The sequence below is a fragment of the Musca vetustissima genome, unplaced genomic scaffold (assembly GCF_032173495.1).
Source record: "Musca vetustissima isolate MV318-11 ecotype Yass unplaced genomic scaffold, APGP_CSIRO_Mvet_v1 utg642, whole genome shotgun sequence".
NCBI classification, from domain to species: domain Eukaryota; kingdom Metazoa; phylum Arthropoda; class Insecta; order Diptera; family Muscidae; genus Musca; species Musca vetustissima.
The window spans coordinates 13,794-36,717 of NW_026881041.1; the positions used below are offsets into that span (position 1 = coordinate 13,794).

The 22,924-nt window shown below is 36.4% G+C and overlaps 1 protein-coding gene across 5 annotated transcripts in view; it reads left to right on the forward strand.

Annotated features, from left to right (window-relative positions):
- LOC133327121 (ryanodine receptor) overlaps positions 1 to 22,924 on the forward strand; it is a 50,636-nt gene that overhangs the window by 10,391 nt on the left and 17,321 nt on the right. For 3 of the 5 annotated variants that reach the window (XM_061535694.1, XM_061535696.1, XM_061535697.1), the window contains exons 2-14: positions 9,904 to 10,107; positions 14,206 to 14,283; positions 14,472 to 14,660; positions 14,750 to 14,949; positions 16,365 to 16,539; positions 16,607 to 16,956; positions 17,022 to 17,146; positions 17,224 to 17,929; positions 17,999 to 18,295; positions 18,368 to 18,787; positions 18,958 to 19,561; positions 20,065 to 20,164; positions 22,686 to 22,890. In XM_061535694.1, the coding sequence (XP_061391678.1) occupies positions 9,904 to 10,107; positions 14,206 to 14,283; positions 14,472 to 14,660; positions 14,750 to 14,949; positions 16,365 to 16,539; positions 16,607 to 16,956; positions 17,022 to 17,146; positions 17,224 to 17,929; positions 17,999 to 18,295; positions 18,368 to 18,787; positions 18,958 to 19,561; positions 20,065 to 20,164; positions 22,686 to 22,890 (3,653 nt within the window). Of the gene's footprint in view, positions 1 to 9,903; positions 10,108 to 14,205; positions 14,284 to 14,471; positions 14,661 to 14,749; positions 14,950 to 16,364; positions 16,540 to 16,606; positions 16,957 to 17,021; positions 17,147 to 17,223; positions 17,930 to 17,998; positions 18,296 to 18,367; positions 18,788 to 18,957; positions 19,562 to 20,064; positions 20,165 to 20,578; positions 20,679 to 22,685; positions 22,891 to 22,924 lie in introns of all 5 variants that reach the window. The other 2 variants (XM_061535695.1, XM_061535693.1) reach the window with 1 other exon arrangement.

The following is a 22,924-nucleotide window of genomic DNA, read 5'->3' on the forward strand; positions in this document are numbered from 1 at the left end:
TATTATTTATTCAAATTTACTATATTCTTCGACACGTGTAGGAACAAACATCGAATTGTATTCAATACTTCGATCCACCACTGTATATCGCCACAACAAATTTATTAACATTGGAAAGATTTTATAAATTCTGTTGTGAATGGCCAAACAGACGAACAAACTCATATGAATACATATTGTCACCTAAACAAAATGGCCGCACCGCATAATACCAAGGCATCCTTGGCAGCACATATTGCTACCACATTTTTGGATTTATTAAATATCCCTTTTTCATTTCATATGCTTGATTTGTGATGTTATTGTTGTTGTTTTTCGTTTTCTTTGTGAGGAGGGCGATTTATTCGTTGAGGAAGCCAGCCTCCTCAAATATTTATAAATTCATTTGACCAGCTTCCTTTACCCATATTGAGGTTTATTTTGTCAAGAGTTGAGGAGAAAAAGGACTTGTGCTTTCACCCACCATATCCGAAGTGATTTTTCATCATCATTGAAATGTGTCGAATTCACAATAGTCGACTGTAGAAGGAGAATTTCATGTGGTAATTGGTATTTATATTAATTATACTCAATAGATCGATACATTTATTTTGGCTCCCAACTTTTTATTCTACACGAACCTTTATTTCGGCTTAAAATATGGAAATCCAACATTTTTCGCAGATATGTTTTTCGCCCTCCACGAATGCTGAAAACAAAATTCCGTTCCAAAATCTCAAAATTTCAGAAAATATAACGCTTGTTCGGGTTTTTCAACTTGACAATAACCTCCACACATACACCAAAACATGTCCATGATTGGTTCCGGGAGTCGAAAATCTGAGTTTTATAGTGGCCAACACAATCCTAAGATCTTTACCCTATAGAAAAATCAAACAGACGTAACCATTTCGTAAAGGTTCAGGGTGCAAGGAATAGTATACCCAAGGATCAAATTGAGCATTTCATTGATTCAATGCCCCGTAGGTGTGCTGCCCTAATCAAAAATAATGGTTATGCTGTCTTTTACTAGCAAAAATTGCTTATTTATAAGAAAAAAAGTTGCTATAGTTTTGACAATGCCAAAATTGGGTCAATTTAGTTTTCCATTGAATATATTTTATTTCAAAATACATTTTGGGTTTGTCTTTTTTTAAAACTTTTACTAAAAGTTTAGTTACAGGTCATTTATTCAGTTTGCAATTTCGGACTGACAAATCTAATATCTCGTCCTGTTTCTCAGTTCCAAAAGTTTGCACAGATGTACCAATGTTCTTTATTTTTATTATTATATTTCCATGATCTTCTTTTCTTAATTTTCCTACAAGTGTCTAAAAATAAACCTGCTAAAAGAAAATAATTAAAAATCAAATAAACAAATTTAATAAAGTTTATTGACATATGTCCTCATTCTAAAAACTCAAATATTTATTCATTATAAATGAAAGTCAGCTTCCTTGAATATTTATATGTTTTTATTGACGTTAGACATCCTTTGAAAAATAAATGTTCTCGTGCATGTCTGGCCTGTGTCGGTTGAGTCAAACCGGTACAGACATTGCAAATCCCTGTTGATTTGTGTCGTATTCACCTTTTCGTATGGAAATAAATCGAAAGTAAATTAAATAATCCCATTTAATACATTTAGATAAGCATTTTGTTGTTGTTAATTTTTTTGGAAATTTGTTTTGATGACCCTCTTGTACCAATGGCTAAAACCATTGGAATATAGATACATGCGTGTGTGTGAGAATATATGTTGAATAATGCACTATAGGCAGAGGATAACACCCCCCTACCACCAAAAACCCCTCATCTTCGATATATAAAATTATTAAAATTCATTTAAAATGTAGCGTTTTAAAAGCTGCAAAATATTACTTTATTGTATCGATTTACAAGCAACTAGCTCCATTTTGAATTTTGCAAAAAAAATCTGTTTCATTGGACCTCTTCATTGTATTTCTGCAGTACACTTCCAAATGTCTGCAAAAAACCATACATACATACTTTCATACAAATGTCAACGTTCCGGCATATTTTCCTACTACGTTTACATAGACTCATTTATTTACTGCCTCGAGAATTGTAAGACCTTGATTTGTTGTATGCCTCTGATGGCTATCTAAACATTGGTACATTTCTTAAGTCAGGGTTTTTTATTGTTGCAGTAGCAGGGTGAACAGAAAAAATCTCTAACGAAAAACCAACCAGATTAGAAGCCAACATACGTTATCCACAAATTGTGACTTGTGTAGCAGAAAATAGAAATGAAAACAAAATAGAACAAAAAAAGAGAAAATGTCCGTTTGCGACCACATCCTGTTGCTTTAACTTTTATCAAAGCCATCACAGTCATTGAAACTCACAAGACCTTGCTAAGTGTCTAGTCTTAGTATTGGACATCTGTGATTTTGCACTACCACTTTTGGACAGAGGCCGTAATTCTACATGTGTGTGCGCAGGTATGTTTGTCTGCCGAGTAATCAATTTTGTACTGGGTCACAGGGAAGATGTTAATTGAATTGATTCTATTTTCCTTGCATTGTTCATTCGTTCATTGTTTTGCACTGTACTTACATTCACCTTGACACGGAGTTTTATTTGATTATGAAAGTTTTAATCAAACATAATTAAATGTCGGACCTCTTATGATTAGAAAGTTATAATATTCACAAATGTTTACGATGTTGTGAATTTGACCTTTGCATGGTGATATTGGGAAATTTCGGACATAACACTATGCGACAAAATGGAGTTTATGGGGTGGGGGTGGGAAATTTCTTTTGCAGATGAATGACCTTAACTAGTATATTAATTGTTCCAAAGACAAGGCCTATCGATATTGAAAAGAATCGGTTAAGATTTAGATATAGATCCTTCGATTTTATGTATATAGTTCGCAAAGGACACCCACGTTTCTCCAATCGATGTAAAATTTTGCATAACATATGGAATCAAGTCATGAATGATTGAAGTCAAATGAAATCGGTTAATATTTATACATAGCCTCTGTATAATTTCCAAATAAAGTATTTCAAATATTCCAGAAATCGGTTAAAGTTTAAATATTTTTTACATATATTATTTCGTACAATAAATACTCAACGCCTTTTCGAACAACACGACATTCGAATAATGTGCATAAATTATGCAATGCAATAATATTCTTGGAGCACATCTTGTACATATCGAAAATGATGTAAGATATATAAGCATTTATAACTTTTAATTATACCCTACACAACTATGTTGTCAGGGTATTATAGCTTTATGCAGCCCCAAAAGTTTGTAACGCCGCGAAATATTGGTCCTAGACCCACCTTTAAGTATACCGATCGTCATATCTCGACTAGCTAAGTCGATCTAGACATGTGTGTCCGTCCGTCCGTCCGTCTGTCCATTATAATTTGTAAACACGATACAGGCCACAGTTATGGACCAATGTTCACGAAATTTTGCATGTAGGATGGGTTCTGTCCAATGAAGACCCCTATTGTTTTTGGAAAAGATCGGTTAATGTTTAGGGTTTCTGGTTTTTCTGGCCGTTCCAGAGCCCGCAATTATGGGCCAAACACCTTGAATTTTTGCATGGAGAAGGGGATCGGGCCAAAGAATAAGCATGCCTGTTTTAATAAAGATCGGTCAATATTTAGCGGGTCAAATGGACCCTAACTTTTGTGTGAAAAAATACAAAAATTGTATTCTATAGCGTATATTTTTACCACTGAAGGACATAGACCCTAGAAGTTGATAGTATATCCAGGAGGAGTGGTTGACCTTTAAATTGATACCAATTTTATTGTCGTAGGTACTCAGATGCGGGAGTTACACTTAAATATTTACAGGTGCTTACGAATTCATATATTATTTAGTAAACTATTACCACACTGGAGGGCGGAAATATAGCGCTGATCGCTTTGAAATGTTTCATGAGGTTCCAGTTATGGTCAAGGACAACGCTCAACTGTTAGTTGATGATCAGATAATAATTTTTCGGATGAAGTGGACCGAAATCTTAATTATTTGTACTTTTCGAGTCGAAAGCCGAAGTTGTGTAGGGTATCGTATGGTCGGCCCCGTCCGACTATACTGCTCCGTTCACTGGTTTTATTTGTATTTTCACCAAACTTTGGGCCTGTATATCCTTTTCCCATAACAAATATGTACGAACGTGCATTACTGCATATTAAACATTATATCCAAATTGTTATTTTATCATACTTGCCTATATCGTCATAAACAATTTCGCTATGTGAACCCTCAGTTATTCAACTTCCCTCACCTCATATCGCGTTTAAGAAAATACTCAAATTTAGAGTCCAAATTCACAAACAGCATTTTATCAAACCTCGTATATATGTTCTCACATTGTTTAGTATGCTCGAAGAATATATGGAAAATACATTTAATTATCCTCCAGTCACATCTGGTTCCACCTCTTAACTCTTACACAGGTTTTAAACAAATACACACAACCTGAAACTAAAACAGTGACATGTTCCCATCAGTGGGGGATCCGTGACACATACGCAGTTTATTTTCGAAATGATCACCGAGGACAAACAGACACAGCAGTCACTTGGCCATTTGAAATGTTAAGCACGAATATAATATACGATGAGTACACAAATCCAACCTTCCAATGCTTTCATACACAATTTGTGCAACTGTCAGTAGCAGAGTTTGTTGTTTGTTTGTGACGGACTGACTAGCTGGCTGCCTGTCTGACTGCTACATTAATGTCCGGCCAGCGAATGTCCTTATCAAAATTCTGAAAACCTCAACACAAAAGACAATACCGGCCACATTCAATTTCACAAACACAAAAGGCCTTTTCAAACAATCCAGCCACTGGACCGACCAGTCCTCGACACAACGCCACTATCATCGCAATGGTAAAGACGACAACGACGATACAATCTTCCACAACAACAATGACGACAGTAATGCCTATTCTAGTGATGAAAGGCAAATGTCCTACATAAATGGTTACCTTCATGTCGTCCAGTCCTCTAGCTGGTACATGATACATGTTGCACAGTACATAGAATAACTGCATCATGACGTACACACACACACTCACATGCACTTCTTTATGTATGTAAATTTATCCGTGCACATATGTTTGGAGTATTAGGAGAACATATTCGGTAGAAAATACAAGAAATTCCGAATCGCACAAATTTTGAGTTGCACTTACATTTGCGTTAACAATTCGTAGTTCTGATATTTTTGAAAAAAATCGAAATCAAAAAAATTAGCAACAATTGGCTCTGAGATGAGTGAGAAGCTAAACAATTTGGTTGATTAATTATTAATCGCAAGAATCACATTTGCAACACCACGAAATATTCACCGGATCATATTGATCCGATTTACGCATGTCCGTCTGTCTGTCCGTTTGTTGAAATCACAATAGAGATCGCAATATTTAATAAAGAGCTCTGAAATTTTGCACAGGCATTGCTATTACTGCTAGGATGTTTAGTATTGCAAATGGCATATATAGGTTCAAGGTTTAATGTAGCCCTCATATTACGGTACCCCCTAATATTCGATAAATTGGAGATTTTGGATACGTTTTCCAACCGCATTGGCTGTTTTTGGTTCTCTGGTATAGCACATCTCCATACCAAAAATTATTAATATTGACCCATGTTTCAGGGTAGCCACCATATAACGGAATCTCCCATAATTGGTATTTTACAACCTAATTTGGCTGTAATTTAGTATTTTGTATTTTCATCTGTTTTCAAATCTCACTACCAAAAAGTATCAATATTGATCTCCGTTTTTATTACTGTATCCCCACAATTAAATATTTTGAGAATTTCATGCATCTTTCTAACGTATTTTTCGATATCATAACATGAGTTTTATCCTCATTAATTTTAGATGTTTTGATTGTCATCCTCATGGTGCAGGGTATAAAAAATTTGGCCGGGCCGAACTCAACATCGTTTTTACTTGTTTATATTCTTATGATTGAAATTCATACCAAATTAACTTACATACATTTACACCTATTTATTTCTATTTCACACTTTAATTGGACAATATTTTTTTTTTTAACATTTGACAATATACTCACATCACTTGATATTTGAATTTTAAAGTCAAGAAATTGATATCATTCGATTGTTGTCTTCGTTCTATTGTTGTGTACACAGCTCAAGATAAAACAAACTGTCACAGCAACATCATTTACAATGGTCAATTACAGCTTAGGGTGTCAATTAATCGATACCATCTGTATAGAAATTTATATCAAAACAAAATTGTTTATGTGCGTGTAGTCAGCCGTGAGAGACTACTTTATTCGATTCATAAAAGTTTAGTGGTGGTTAACACCGCACATTAATAATGTGCAATATAAGGTGTTTGGCCAGTGAGAAAAGGCGAGTGACAGTAGCTTTGCTTCTTTTGTCAGAAAATAATAAAAATATTAGTGGCAAAACGACTTCCTCCCCTTCTTATCACCTACATATCGCATCGCATTGGCTGTATCACTGAATCACACTCAACAAAATCACAAAGGAGTACTCCCAAATAGCAGGCACAACACACAATTATGAATTATAGGTCATAAATCCAATTCGTTGGTGGCGATTTATTACCCATCAAATATGACCAAACGACACAACAAGAACAACTGCGACCGGGTGCTTGTTAGAGGGCGCCAGGATATTAATTGGTATGGCATAGGTTTTTAATTTAAATACATACGCTGGCCGTAGGCTGAATAGTGAAACCCAGCCATCATTGTGGTTATGGTTTCTCTTGAGGGAATCAAATAGAAGGTTCTTGGTTCGTGAATGGACGACATTCACGAAAGTGGGGATGCCGTCAATCAAAAGTTAACTGACCACAACGAATGATGTTTTATGGCACTCATAAATGCATTTATATAGTTCATAATAAAACATTTCATCATTCACAAGAGAGTACTTTTTAATCACTAAGAATTTCAAATGTTGTGAAAAATTGGCAATCTGGCAATTTGGAAAACAGCAATTGTTCAAAAGCTTTTATGTAATTCACTTGGAGTATGAGCGATTTTTTGTTGATAATGAGGGGGTTGCGTATGAGTAACATTCATAATATATTCTATGTAAAAGAAACGTGGAAAGTCGGTCTGTACCCATTATGATTATTTCAATCAATTATGAATGGGAAACATTTTTATGCGAGCAATTTTTTGACAAATCAAACAATCACGGGGCAATCGCACAATATCAAATTGCAAAAATCCACAATGAAAGAAACAAAATTGAAAACGAACGCTTCATTGCCCTGAATTGCTCAACAAACTGGGCATTGTAATATGAACGAAATAATGATTGGTCGACAATTACAAAATAATGAATTATGATCTAGATGAAGTAACAGCTTAATCGAAGGAGGCATTTTTAATTAATTAAAATAAATATCAATAATAAAATATGTACAATGGTCTGCTTAGTATTCCGATAATTATACCAGAGCATGATATGCTAGTAAAAGTAAATTTAAAATTGTTTATTAAATTTTTACATGGAATTTTATGCGACTATTTTCATATTATCGGCAATAACTATTTATGAGTTATTACGAACGTTCACAAAATTCTGGACAGAGAAAATTCTGAACAAAAAATGGTTGAACTACAACATTTTTTATGATTATCTTAAAATTACTTATAATTTTCACAGTCATAATAACCACCAATTCCATCTGTTTAATTGGCCGTCATTTCACATTAATATTTTGACGCATGTCAATGTTGTATAACATTTTTCAAAGATAAATTATATTCAAAGAAATATGAAATTTTGCCTTTGACCTCATGCCATTTGTAATCCGTTACCCACAAGGTTATAACATTTTACTTTTTACAAACTTGAGCTTAGGCTCCTAGCCAATAGTGCAACGGGTGCAAATGTATAGTAAATTTTCTCAGACTAGGTGTTCATGCAAAGAAATTATTCATATTTCTTTTAGTAGATTTAACCCTACAAAGATGATGGAATTTGCCAGGTATGTTTAAGGGAGTAATATTACTGCTCCAACATCTTATTCCCTCACTGTGGTACAGGGTATTTTGCAGAAGGTGGAAATACCTAGACATCTTACCTATGAGAATATACCTCGAATTACTTTCTATCCGCCCATTTACATTTGTAAATAATGAGAAGGACGCATTTATAATCCTAATGAGAGCCACATATCATTCATTTGGCACAAGAACGAAGCGTATTAAAATTGGTGTGAATCGATTACAATTTATATTTCACGAGTCGAGTCTGAATATTGCTCAAAACGGTAGAGATTAAGATAAAGCTACTACATATAATTTTCTTCGATTTCATATGAATGGTTCCCATAAAACCCAGTATATAAAAAAAATTCGTCATACATGTGCCCATTTTAGTGCAGAGTTGGACGTTGGTCCTTACCATACTGATTAATAGATTTATTTTCACAAATATGACTATAAAATATCACAGATAAAAATCAGAGAGCGGAGCAGTATAATCGGACGAGGCCGACCATATGATACCCTACACAACTACCGCGGAACTCTAACTTTCTGCGGATGTGTATTCCGAGCATGGGCAATATTTCGTGATATTTGCTCCCCCTAGCCCGATTAGAGGTCAACAGTACCTCTTCCTTACACTGACATATTTTGCGAATATCACTCATATTCAGTACAGCGTTTCTAGTTAATTGTCCAGATTCCCTTCACCGATTCCCTTCACAAAAAAATTAAGTATTCGGTCCACTTCATCCCATAAGTATAATTTGACCATCACCAAAAGTTATATGCGTTGTCCTTGACCATAACTAGAACCTCATGGAAAATTTCAAAGCGATCAGCGCTATATTTCCGCACCTGTAAATATTTACGAGTAAGTCCCACATCCGAGTATGTACGACAACATAATTGGTATCAATTTAAAGGTCAACCACTCCTCTTGGATATAGTATCAACTTCTCGGATCTGTGTCCTTCAGGGGTAAATATATACGCTATAGAATAAAAATTTTGTAATTTTTCACACAAAAGTCAGGGTCCATTTGACCTTGTTAATATTGACCGATAATTGACAGGCATTCTTTGGCCCGATTCCCTTCTCCATGTACAATTTCGCGATGTTCGGACCATAATTGCGGTCTCTGGAGCGACCAGAAAAACCGACAAAAATTAAGTATTTGGTCCATTTCATACCCTAAATATTAACCGATCTTCACCAAAAACAATAGGGGTCTTCATTGGCCAGAACCCATCCTACATGCATCCTACATGTCTAGATTGACTCAGCTAGTCGAGATATGACGATCGGTATACTTAAAGGTGGGTCTAGGTCCAATATTTCGCGGCGTTACAAAACTTTAATACCCTGACAACATAGTTGTGTAGGGTATAAATACAAAAAATTATCCATTGACAAAATTCCCCATTCCATTCGTATGAATGGAATTTCATCTCTGCCAGTACCAACACATTCGCCATACTCAATTTTTGTGGACAAAGACATTGAATGCCGTGTGACGGAAAACCACAATTGTCTGTCATCTAGACAATAGCCTTCACGATGTTGGCGTGAAGCAAAGTTATTTGGCCCACAGCGAATAAGTTAAATCAATCGATTAATCAAACCAATTCACATACTGGCCAAACCGTTCGCATGTGCCAGTGTGTGGGTTATAATTGCTGGCCGAATACACAATGCTGTGCGACCGCGTCAATTGCACAAGGAATAAATTGCCGCACCAAGCCATAACTACTGAGAGTACCTCAATTACGATCCATTGCAGTCGATTAACTTAACTACGTCGTCAATGATGACAGACGATTGATTATAAAAATGTACATCCTTGCACATCAGTGCACTGCTTTAATAACAATCTTTAACGTTTTTCTTCTGTCCATTTACAGGAAGACATGGTGTGCCTCTCGTGCACGGCAACGGGTGAGCGCGTATGTCTGGCCGCTGAAGGTTTTGGCAACCGTCATTGTTTTCTGGAGAATATTGCCGATAAGAATGTGCCACCCGATCTATCGCAGTGCGTGTTTGTCATCGAACAGGCATTATCTGTGCGTGCCCTGCAGGAATTGGTGACAGCTGCCGGATCAGAGACTGTAAGTATTCGAGGTCATTTGGAATGTATGGCCCCATGCCAATCTACGGCATCGTACATCCATCCATAGATATTTCCATAAATAAAAGAATAACATTATGAGACCCCAGAATCATCCAACCAACCAACTACGCAACAGCCATCAGTAGCATGGTTCAGCTCGCACCGCACCCGCACACCCACACATCCACTCAATTATTTCGCAACGCACTGAAATGTGTCCCAGATATCCTAAACGATGCAAATATCCGTAATTCCTCAAATGATCGAAAATGGGAAGGTATACCACATTCCATAGATAGGTATGTGATAATTCTGAAGAAAATGTTCCTAATTTTCTGATCACAAATTCATTCAAACTATTAGACAAACAATTGGCAGGGACAAATTTTTTATCCATTGTGAGAGATTTGAATTTTTGTCCTTCAAAATAGCCCATCTATATGAGTGGGTATACCTCCCCGTTTATCGTTGGCTCTGTGGCAGGAACAAAAAAGTTGATACTATAGTAGCAGACCACAGTAATCCAACAATCTTGGGTGTTGTTTAATGGTTTGTGCAAGTGGCGCGTAGTGGTAGCTCGTTCATAAACATGCCTGCCGCATAAACTTCCAAGCATGCACACAAATGCATACACACACACACACACACTTTAACGCCTATAGACGCATTCATGGTTTACGAGAAACACTTCAATATGCGTTTATATTTTGCTGCATACACAATGACCATCTCACCAGCACACACACACATCCACATACACACTTCAGTGGTTTAAATTACTACACACAAACATACTTATATACTCGAAAATATGTGTGTGTGTGTGTGTGTGTGTGTATCTATACTACATGCTGGATATGTGGTTTCTGTTAAATCATATTAAACTATTAAGCCAGTAGATGTTTCCCAAAAAGAGCTAACGATATACCGCCACCGCACAACTCCGTCACTTCACTCGGGGACCGCTGGTGTTTGTCCCGAAAGTAGAAAAACAACGGAAGGCGTAAAAATACCCGAAACAATCCTTTTATGCCGCACAATTAAATTTAATCCATTTTAACAATTTCCTTTTTAAGCACTTCTTTAGTTCGTGTTGTTGTCGTCGTTGTAGTTGTTGTTGATGATGATGATGATGTCGTTGCTGTTTGAAGCAAGTCTCGTTCATTGTGTTTACATTATTCCTCATTTACTTAACCACTTTAACATGTTTATATTTTCTTTCTTTTCTTTATTTTCATACAAATTGTATATCCTTGCATATCCTTTGGCGCTTAAAACTCCAACCAATCAACCAAAATTCCCCACCAATATTGCATTCACATTCCATCATCTGCAATATAAACAAATTATTTGGAATCTAAATTGGCGGATATGAATTCTCGAAACCAAATTGAACCCATCCAAATTGATCTGAATCGGACAACAACATTACAACTGCAAATCTAAATCTGAACAAAACATACATCCTTACAAACGTACACAAATGTACGACCTGGATCCCATGCCAAACGCTTGCCATTTGTCACCAAATGCTAAATATCGCTAAATGTCTAATGCCTAACTGTGCGCCGACGCCATTCTGCATCTAATCGTTTTTTTATAAACATATCGATTGTATTATTCTTCTTCTGTTTATTTTCTCAACATCTCCCTCTTATGTATATCTCTCTCTTTATTTCGAAAATCTACTCGAATCAAAAACACAACATAAAATATTTCCAAATTCCATCAAATACAAAAATATCGAAACATTCGTTGTGTCCCGCCAGGATCGTCAATTCGTAAGTATACAGAAAGGTTATACAGAATCACGCACTGATTCGACGCAATTACTCTGCTTCCATTGACATTGCCTTTGGCTAACTTCTTTACGTTAATATATTGTCTACTTGTCACTGTCTATTATAAATACATATATATTTCTTTGGACGACTCTAAATTTGTTTTGTGATTATGGTCCTTTCTCTATATATATACATATATGTAATCTGGAAACTGTGTAAATTATGTGGAAAATCTTATCTTTATTTTTTTGTTATTAACTGATGATCTTGTAACAATGTGTCGTTTCCTCTAAAACTTTCTGTATAACTTGTATGTATGTCGTCATTCATTAACATTATCACTAATCATCATGTGAATGAGTGAGTATGTATGTATGTACATACTCATGAATGTGATCGACAACAATGTAGTCGGCCTACTTAACTAACTCCATCTGTCTGATGAAAATTACATTTACAATGTAAAATAATAAATAACACTGTGCGACAAGATTTTGCGGGGGTGGAATATTCCTAGTGGGTATGGAAGACATTGATGAGTATATGAAAACCCCGGAAGAAAATATTCGCCATAGGTCAAAGTTTGGAGATATGTCATGATCATTTTTTTGCTCATAAGATTTTAAGTTAATTTATTGAAAAGGACTCCAATTATCACAAGATTTGATTTTTCATCCTCGCAATATTCAACAAAAATGTTGCTCATAAGATTTTAGGTGGGGTCCTAGAAGACTACCCGATTCTTGTCACTAAAACCCTATACGTATGTACTTTAACAAATTCAGTATACAATCCTTATTATGAAGTTATGTCAAATACGTCAAAAAAAATGTCGACGAAGAAAGAACCGGTTTTCCTAAGTTTTTAACCTAATATTCAGATAATAAAACCAATAATAGTCCGATTCAATAAATTTATCATGTTTATTAGCTTTCTAATGATATGCAAATTAGGAATTGAAACCGGTTTTATTATCTGAATATCCGGTTCAAAAATTTAGAAATCCGGATCATTATTTTTAGAAAGTTATTTTTTTTATTAGTTTTATTCAGAAAAAAATTGGTTTTAGTAAAAATATAAAAAATATACTATTGCAGGTTTGAAAATGGTCTTCAAAAAATAAAAATTTTTTATTTAATAGTTAAAAGTTTAAAAGTGTTGATAAAATCTAAGTGCCAGACGTACTATTATGTATATCTAGTCTGATTATTATTCCACCATCAAATCGAATGATACGCACTTTAAAGGACATTACATCTGTCTTAATCCGTTGAATCTTAAACGAATTATCACTGGAGTTTTGGACATATAAAAATATTCATTGATATTGAGTCAATGTTGTTTTCTATTCAGTCACAATTCTATTATTTTTGTACACAAAATTATTTAATGACAACTTTGGAAATGAATATTATTCGCCAGATTGAAAGGGTTTCATTTTCTAAATCAAAACTATTTTGATATTCTTCATGCATTTTGTGTGTCACACATACATTAATAAACTTTCAAAAAATTACTCATACTATGATAAATGCTGTACGGCATGATGTATAGTGTGTGGGGCCCTTTAGGTTTGTTTTGATTAAAAAACCCGGTATAGTATTAAATAGTTCACTTAGGTGAACTACTGGTAAGCACCTTGTTTATCACATTTTCACAATTCTTCTCTAGTAAGAAGAATTTCATGAATCTCTATACTCTATACACATGCACACACACACACACACACTGTGTAACGTTAACTTAATTTCCAATGCAAGAAATGCATATTTCCATTTCTACGAAATGCTTACTGGCATTTTCCAATTTCCATTAAACAAAAGTCTTCCGAAACCAGAAAAAGGCAACATAGATTTTTAATTTGATAACCAATACGTACTAACCTTTTCCATTCATTTGTCAGAGACAGAATTCAATGACTAACCATGATAAGATTTTGGCCATACTAAGCATTAAATACGCCACCATGCCACCACTTACACTAACACACACTTTTATTAAACCGGCACGCACGCACGCACTCACAGACACATTAATCCAATCCACTCAAGCATTTTTGTTCGTTGTATGTTTGTAGTTGTTTTCCCGAACATACACATGCACACACACGCACACACAATACTCATTGTCAAATGTTTGAAATGAAAAAATCAAAATCAAATTTGAAACTTAAGTTGATGCTTGAACTGAAATTTGTGCAGCTACAGAACTGACTCGCCGACGATTTGTGTCGACCCTAATAACGATTATTTTCTTCCCCTTTTTCTCTTTTTGCCGTTTTCGTTTTACATTTGGACTTTTATTTGGTACAGGGCAAAGGTACGGGATCCGGTCATAGGACTCTGCTCTATGGCAATGCTATACTGTTGCGTCACAACAACAGTGACATGGTAAGATCACAACCACACTCACATAGATAGACACTTTAACGTAATCCATGACAATTGAATTGATACCTTATCTTTTTGGTCGTTTGTCCTTTCCGTCGTTCGTGTGGTGCTTCTTGTGGCATCGTTGTTCACTGGTACATCGACGACTATGACAACTACAATAACTACAACAACGATGGCACCAACAGTACCTGGCTTGTCTTTCGACATCTTCGTCCAACGACAAATTATCCTTCGACGTCGGCCTGCAAGAGCACAGTCAAGGTGAGGCGTGCTGGTGGACGGTGCATCCGGCCAGCAAACAGCGTTCCGAGGGTGAGAAGGTGCGCGTGGGTGACGACTTGATTTTAGTCTCAGTGGCAACCGAACGTTATTTGGTAAGCTAAGCTCGTCGGGATTACGCGTAAGTCAAGCCATGTGCTTTATTAAATTTCTCATTTCTTTGACGTTTGTGCGGCGAGTGTAGCATACGACCAAGGAGAACGAACAATCAATTGTCAATGCCAGCTTTCATGTGACACACTGGTCAGTGCAACCATATGGCACTGGCATATCGCGCATGAAATATGTTGGCTATGTATTCGGTGGTGATGTTTTACGTTTCTTCCACGGAGGCGACGAGTGTCTAACCATACCCAGTACATGGGGTCGTGAAGCGGGACAAAAGTAAGTAATATTATGTGGATAGTATTAAGGCTAATGATTTGCAATTCGATATTTGGTAAACAAATTTGGATTTTTGTAATTTCCCCGGAAAAAAATGATATGTTCTGGAGTAATCATAATTTCGATACATTCAAATGTATTTTATGGATACAGGATCTATGGAACAAGGATCGATATGGAATAGAGTAACTTCGGGTTATGTGGACCACAATTTTCTTTAAAAAACAATTGTTTTCACAACATAGAAGATTTGTTGACTAAATATATTCCAGGTCAAACATTATATATGTATATTTGTCTATAAAAATGTTATTGCATTATATTTCAAAAAACTCAAAACTTCGAATAAAAATAATTTGGCAGGTAATTTGGATCAGTATGTGTGGGTAATGTGGATAAGTAAGTTAAAGGCAGGTTGTGGATTGGTTGCGATAAATTTCAATTTATTACACTCTTGGGTAACAATGAATGCAAAAATATATGGGTTCATGTTTTGGTATAGCCCCCATTTAAGGATACCGCCCCATATGCGGTATTTTGAAAGTCCATGCTTCATTATCCAACCGAAGCAGCTGTAATTTTGCGTATCGAGTTTGAAGGTCCTTGCTTCATTATCCAACCGAAGCAGCTGTAATTTTGCGTTTTCAGATGATAGAATGCCTCCTGGCATATTAAATGCGCCATGTTTCGAACTCGTTCTCACGAAAATGTCCCACTTTTTATAGTGGTTCAGACGCCTAGTCCATATTGCCCGAAGTTACTCCTCAATTCTTAATAACTGTTTAAGTGAACGGACGAATCTAATCAAAATTTTCCAAATACTGTCGCAATCGCTAATAACGACGGTCAAGGGACCGGCGAAATTGGTCGCCATAAGCGATATGTCGTTATAAACGATATGAAATAAAGGGCAGAGTTTTCCTCGGGGCTTTTGTATCAGTCGTTATAACCGATATGTGCAACATAATTTTGGGGGTGGGAAATTAATTTTCTCTTGGTAGGTATATTAAGATCCCAAAAGAAGAAATTCGCGGATGATTCAACAATTTATGAAGAAAAATCTTTATATTATTGTTTGCGATTTTAGTTCAGTAAAATAGAATATGGATAAGAAGAACCATATCTTCTAAGTCAAGAAATCAATACTCGTATGTTTTCATGTTTCTTTTCCACTTCATTCCGATCCTTGCTCAGGATACCTTATATCCATGTACCCATATAACTTTCGTATAAATTGCGGATTATGAAGAACGGTCGGATTCGTCTGAAAAAAATTACCATAATATTTACCAAACACTTTAATAATATAAGCGGGAGGCAGATCCGAATCCCAAAATGTTTTGAACCGAATTGTGTACCGGTTTTAATCAACCGATTTAACTTATACTTACCTTAATTTTGTTCTTCCCTTCCAGCATTGTGGTGTACGAGGGTGGCTCAGTCATGTCACAAGCCCGTTCATTGTGGCGCTTGGAATTGGCACGCACCAAATGGACTGGTGGATTCATCAACTGGTTCCATCCCATGCGAATTCGACACATAACAACAGGACGCTATTTGGGCGTCAACGACAATAACGAATTAATTTTGGTATGAACGTCACTACTGCTTTCGTCGCATAATTTCCCATGTTAACCGCAAATATTTGTCGTTACAGGTCAAAAAAGAAGAAGCATCCATTGCGACAACGACTTTCTGTCTTCGACAGGAAAAGGACGACGAGAAAAAAGTACTCGAAGATAAAGATTTAGAAGTGATCGGCTCACCGATTATCAAATACGGCGATACGACCGTCATTGTACAGCACTGTGAGACCAGCCTGTGGCTCAGTTACAAGAGCTACGAGACCAAGAAGAAGGGTGTCGGCAAGGTCGAGGAGAAGCAAGCCATTCTGCACGAAGAAGGCAAAATGGATGATTGCCTTGATTTCTCGCGCTCTCAAGAGGAAGAATCAAAAACTGCCCGTGTTATTCGCAAATGCAGCAGTCTCTTTACACAATTTATTAAGTAAGTCGAAATGTTGGAATACCAAAAACTTTGAATCCCTTAATATTGCCTCTATCCGCTTTTAGTGCTTTGGAAACTTTACAATCCAATCGCCGTCATTCTATCTTTTTCCAAAAAGTTAATCTCAACGAAATGGTAATGTGCCTTGAAGATTTGATCAACTATTTCTCTCAACCGCCAGATGATATGGGTGAGTGATTTCAAATCATCCATTTTTAAGAGTGAATAATTTTGACATTTTCGATTTTTTTCGTTTGCTGCATACAGAACACGAGGAGAAACAGAATCGTTTTCGTGCCTTGCGCAATCGTCAAGATCTCTTCCAAGAGGAGGGTGTTTTGAATCTTATTCTCGAAGCCATTGATAAAATCAATATCATCACTTCGCAGGGCTTTTTGGCCAGTTTCTTGGCCGGTGATGAAATGGGTCAAAGTTGGGACCTGATCTCTACATATCTTTATCAGCTATTGGCTGCCATTATCCAGGGCAATCACACAAATTGCGCCCAGTTCGCCAATAGCAACCGCCTGAATTGGCTGTTCTCCCGTCTGGGTTCTCAGGCCTCAAGTGAGGGTTCGGGTATGTTGGATGTATTGCACTGCGTCCTGATTGATTCCCCCGAAGCCTTGAATATGATGAGAGACGAACACATCAAAGTAATCATTTCACTCTTGGAAAAACACGGCCGAGACCCAAAAGTTTTGGATGTTCTCTGTTCGTTGTGTGTAGGTAACGGTGTGGCCGTGCGTTCTTCGCAGAACAATATTTGTGATTTCTTGCTGCCTGGGAAAAATCTCCTCCTGCAAACACAGCTGGTAGATCATGTGGCCAGTATTCGTCCAAATATTTTTGTGGGACGAGTAGAGAATTCCGCCATGTACCAGAGGTGGTATTTTGAAGTGACCATGGATCACATAGAACAGACCACTCATATGATGCCACACTTGCGTATTGGTTGGGCCAATACTGCCGGGTAAGTGCATATGCATATGTGTATATGCAGAACGTCACTGACGATATTTTCTTCTATTTGTATATGCAGCTACGTCCCTTATCCAGGTGGTGGCAAAAAATGGGGTGGCAATGGCGTGGGCGATGATTTGTATTCATTTGGATTTGACGGTGCTTACTTGTGGACAGGTGGTCGGAAATCTCTTGTCACCGATATAATACCCGAGGAACCATATATTCGCAAAGGTGACGTAATCGGAGTTACCATTGACTTATCTGTCCCCATTATCACCTTTACATTCAATGGGCTGAAGGTTAAGGGCTGTTTCCGAGACTTTAATCTCGATGGCATGTTCTTCCCAGTCATGAGTTGTTCCTCCAAATTAAGGTAAAGACATTTTATGAACATTACACGACGACAACATGATTTATGTCTCTTTTTTTTTTGTCCCTTCTACAGTTGCCGTTTCCTATTCGGTGGCGATCATGGTCGCTTGAAATTCGCACCACCCCCAGGATTTTCACCTCTCGTACAATGCCTTATGCCTCATCAAATTCTGAGCTTAGATCCATGTTTCTACTTTGGAAATTTGAACAAAAATGTTTTGGCTGGACCCTGGATGATAGAGGACGATACCGCCTTTGTCCCTAATCCCGTGGACACATCAGGTGTCACACTCCCCTCTTCCGTAGATCAAATTAAGGAAAAGTTGGCCGAAAATATCCATGAAATGTGGGCTTTGAACAAAATTGAAGCTGGCTGGTCGTGGGGTGAACATCGCGATGACTATCATCGCATCCATCCCTGTTTAACACAGTTTGAGAAGTTGCCACCGGCTGAGAAGCGGTATGACAACCAATTAGCAGTGCAAACACTGAAGTGAGTACACAAACAGTTTTCTAAGTCGATAAATCGAATTCAACTGCACATACATACATATATATGTGTCAATATGTAAATTTAATAGGACAAATTTCGAGATTTATTTTTTAATAAATGTGAATATTTTTTTACGTAAGTCCATAATAAAATCTAAATATTGTTTACAGAACCATAATTGCCTTGGGCTATTATATTACAATGGATAAGCCTCCGGCACGTATTAGACCCATACGCCTGCCCAATGAAATATTTATGCAAGCCAATGGCTATAAACCCGCTCCCTTGGACCTAAGTGCCGTTACGCTAACACCCAAACTAGAAGAACTTGTGGATCAGTTGGCTGAAAATACACACAACCTCTGGGCCAGAGAACGCATTCAACAGGGCTGGACATATGGCCTTAACGAAGACTCGGAAAACTTACGTAGTCCCCATTTGGTTCCCTACTCCAAAGTAGACGAAGCCATTAAGAAAGCCAATCGTGATACTGCATCGGAGACTGTGCGCACACTTTTGGTGTATGGTTATGTTTTGGATCCACCTACCGGCGAGGGCAATGAGGCCCTTTTAGCTGAAGCTTTGCGTTTGAAGTTTGCCGCCTTCAGGACATATCGTGTAGAGCGTAATTATGCCGTCACATCGGGTAAATGGTATTTTGAATTTGAGGTTCTCACTTCTGGACCGATGCGTGTTGGTTGGGCCAGGGCTGATTGCAATCCCGGTGCAATGTTGGGCAGCGAAGACACAAGTTGGGCATTTGATGGTCATAATGTAAGTATGCGACGATAAGTATGAGCGAAGTATTTGGAAATCATGTTAAATTTCAAGAATGTCCATCTAAGGTCAAATGAAATTTTTATAAGCTAATGAAAGGAGGGGAACGGAAACCGAAATTAAATACATATTAGGGTCGAATGGAAAAGCAAGTTAGTGTATGCAGTTGGAGTCGAAATCGCTTATAAAAATTGTGAAGGAAATGGTGATTCTGGTTATAACCGATAAGACGTTAAAAAAAGTTGTCAGTATAAACGATTTCAACTGTATTAGTAATAATTAATTAATAATTTCATTAATCTACACCTACATACTAACAATTCTGGCAATTGGGTACTTTTCGTAACAGATATTAAGTTTTGGCCCATTGCAAATATAGAAATACAATACAAAAGCTTATAATAATTTCATTTGACTTTATTTGATTTAAACATTTTTTTCTTACGTAAAAACAAAAACAACAACGAATTTTTGCCCATCCCCCCAAAAAAAAATCACAGGTGACCAAAATACATGCCGGATCTGTGGAACACTTTGGTGTTCGCTATGAAGCAGGAGACGTTATCGGTTGTTTTATCGATGTCAAGGAACAAACCATCAGTAAGGACTCAAATCATGCCATAACTAGCGCATTTATGCTGCGAACGTTTATTTTATTTCAATTCAACTTTCAATTCTGCTGCGTTTGACTAATTTTCGTTACACACGTATTTTATTTCGTTTAATGTAAATTAACTAGCGTTAATTTTTTTAATATTTTTTTTCTACGGGCGTCTCGTGTTAAACCAGTTTACTAGACCGTCGTGTACTCGCTCGGTTTTTTTTCAATATTGTAGCATTTTTCTTTGGCATATTTATTATACCCGCCTACAGTGGATTTACACACATACAACGTTTAGCATTGTTAAATTAGTCTATATAATTATGATATTTTATGATTTTCATATTTTATTGTTGATTTATTGCGATTTACTGTTCAGCACTTCTAAATGCAAAATTATTCTATGTATACAGGAAGAGAAGGTTTTTGGCGGCGTAAGTGAATCATTTGGTAAACAGTGCGGCCCCGGTGATATAGTTGGTGTCTTCTTAGATCTTGCCGATCACACAATCAGTAAGAAATCTGTATATCAAGAACAACAACAACAAATCCCTATCAACACCAAGTGTAGCAAATGTCTATTTCACTTCATGTCCTGACACAACCTATCCTCAGCTTTTGATATTTACTAAATTCAAGTATCATTACTCCCATAAACAAAAAAAAACTAATTTGACATTAGGCCTATAGATTCAAATCAAAATGTGGACTCCAAAATATACACCTTGAATAGTATGTTCATATTTGTGAGAATATTCCGAAAGGATCTCAGTTATCAGTTTTCGGGAACTTACATATATTTTTTTAACTTATATTTCGATTAATTCGGTCTATAAATACAATGCATAACACTTCAAAAATTGTATGTACAGAAATTCGACAACATGCTTCTGTCACGTTTCCTCAAATGTAGCGTAGTGTCGCCCTTCGTTATTGGGCGACTTCCCGTAATTTCTGTACCCAATACAACATTCCTTCTATAATATGTCTATGGCCATAAAGCATCTCCATCCTATGTACAGATACATTTATGCTCTCCTTACAACAATATAAATAAACTCTGTTCTAAAATCTGCAATACAGTTTTGCCATTTTGACTATTTTTTTTTTTCTTTAAACAATTTGGGCAATGCGAAACACATATGCATATTTATTGGATAATAGTATTTAAAATTTGGATTGAATTGTATTTTAACACCTCTTGCCATAATTGCAAAAAATGAATACCCCTCTCTACCTTGTACAGTATTATGTTTCGCAATTTTCCTTCATTAAAAAATTAATGAATATTGAGTTTTAGAAAATAGCCAGACAATTATATCTACCCAAAATTTAAAATGGAAAATATCCCTCTTAACACGTCTGTCAAAAACCGTAAATCCCTCAAATGGTTAACAAATATCAACGAATAACTCCATTCAAAGCCATTAACAACAACACAAAGCCTTATTTACTTTAGAGCATGTCCTACCTAAGTTATTGCTTTTTGCCAATATTTATTGTTGCCAACTAACACCAAAAAATAAGCAAACAAAACAACATTTTAACCAGTACTAAACCAAACAAAACCAGTAAGGAAAGTTCAAGAGTCGGACGGACCGACTTTATGATACCCTTCACCACTTTGGGTACATACAAAAGATGCTCAAATGTGCAATATCATTTAGATAGAATGTACATAGCATCTTTGGAGGACCATTGAAATGGAATCGGACGAAATTAACTGCGTGAATTACATAGACATTTGACATTAATTAATACAACCAATACACACATCAATTTATGAACAATTTAATGTCAATCATCGAACAAAATATGTATAAGATCTATATATAAATTTGGTATGCTGCAGCACAGTGCGCTATCCAAAATGGAACAGGAACTATGGTGCAACATTTATATAAAATGAGACTAAAGAATATATGTGAGCTATATATAAATTTTAACCGATTCCAAACTTAACAAAAATCATTCTAGACTAAATTCCATACTCGCTGTTAAGTTTCGTGAATATAGAACAAACATAGACTCCCCGGTACGAAAAGGTATATGGGAGCTGTATAAAAATCTGAACCTATTTCAACAAAAATTAGCATATATCAATCTAAACCTAGCTCAGTACTCTGTGCAAAATTTTGTCTCAATCGGACCAATATTGACAGTATGGTGCACAATTTACATAAAAACGGACGAAGCTATATATGGGAGCTATATCTAAATATTAACCAATTTCAACAAAACTTCACACACATCAATCTGGTACCACAGTGTGGTGAAGGGTATAAAAAAGACAAAAACATTTAAAATTCCACCAAAATTGTAGCAACATACAATCGAAACCCAAATTATTTTGGCTAATGGAAATACAATTAATTATAATAACATGAGCATGACTGAAAATAACGGCATACAACACTGCTTCGTTACTTGTATATGTATATAGCGCTATTGTCTAGAAATACATACAAACATATTAGCCTTCTTTTATTTATTCCGCCTAATGTGTTGTCCAAATTATAGGTTTCTCTTTGAACGGCGAGCTGCTGATGGACGCTCTGGGCGGTGAAACCACTTTTGCCGATGTCACAGCGGAGGGAGTCGGATTTGTACCGGCCTGTACTTTGGGTGTAGGTCAAAAAGCTCGTTTGATCTATGGTCAAGATGTCGACTCTCTAAAGTTCTTTACCACATGTGGCTTACAAGAGGGCTACGAACCATTCTGTGTGTAAGTGAAATATTGGAATAATGCCATCGGCTCC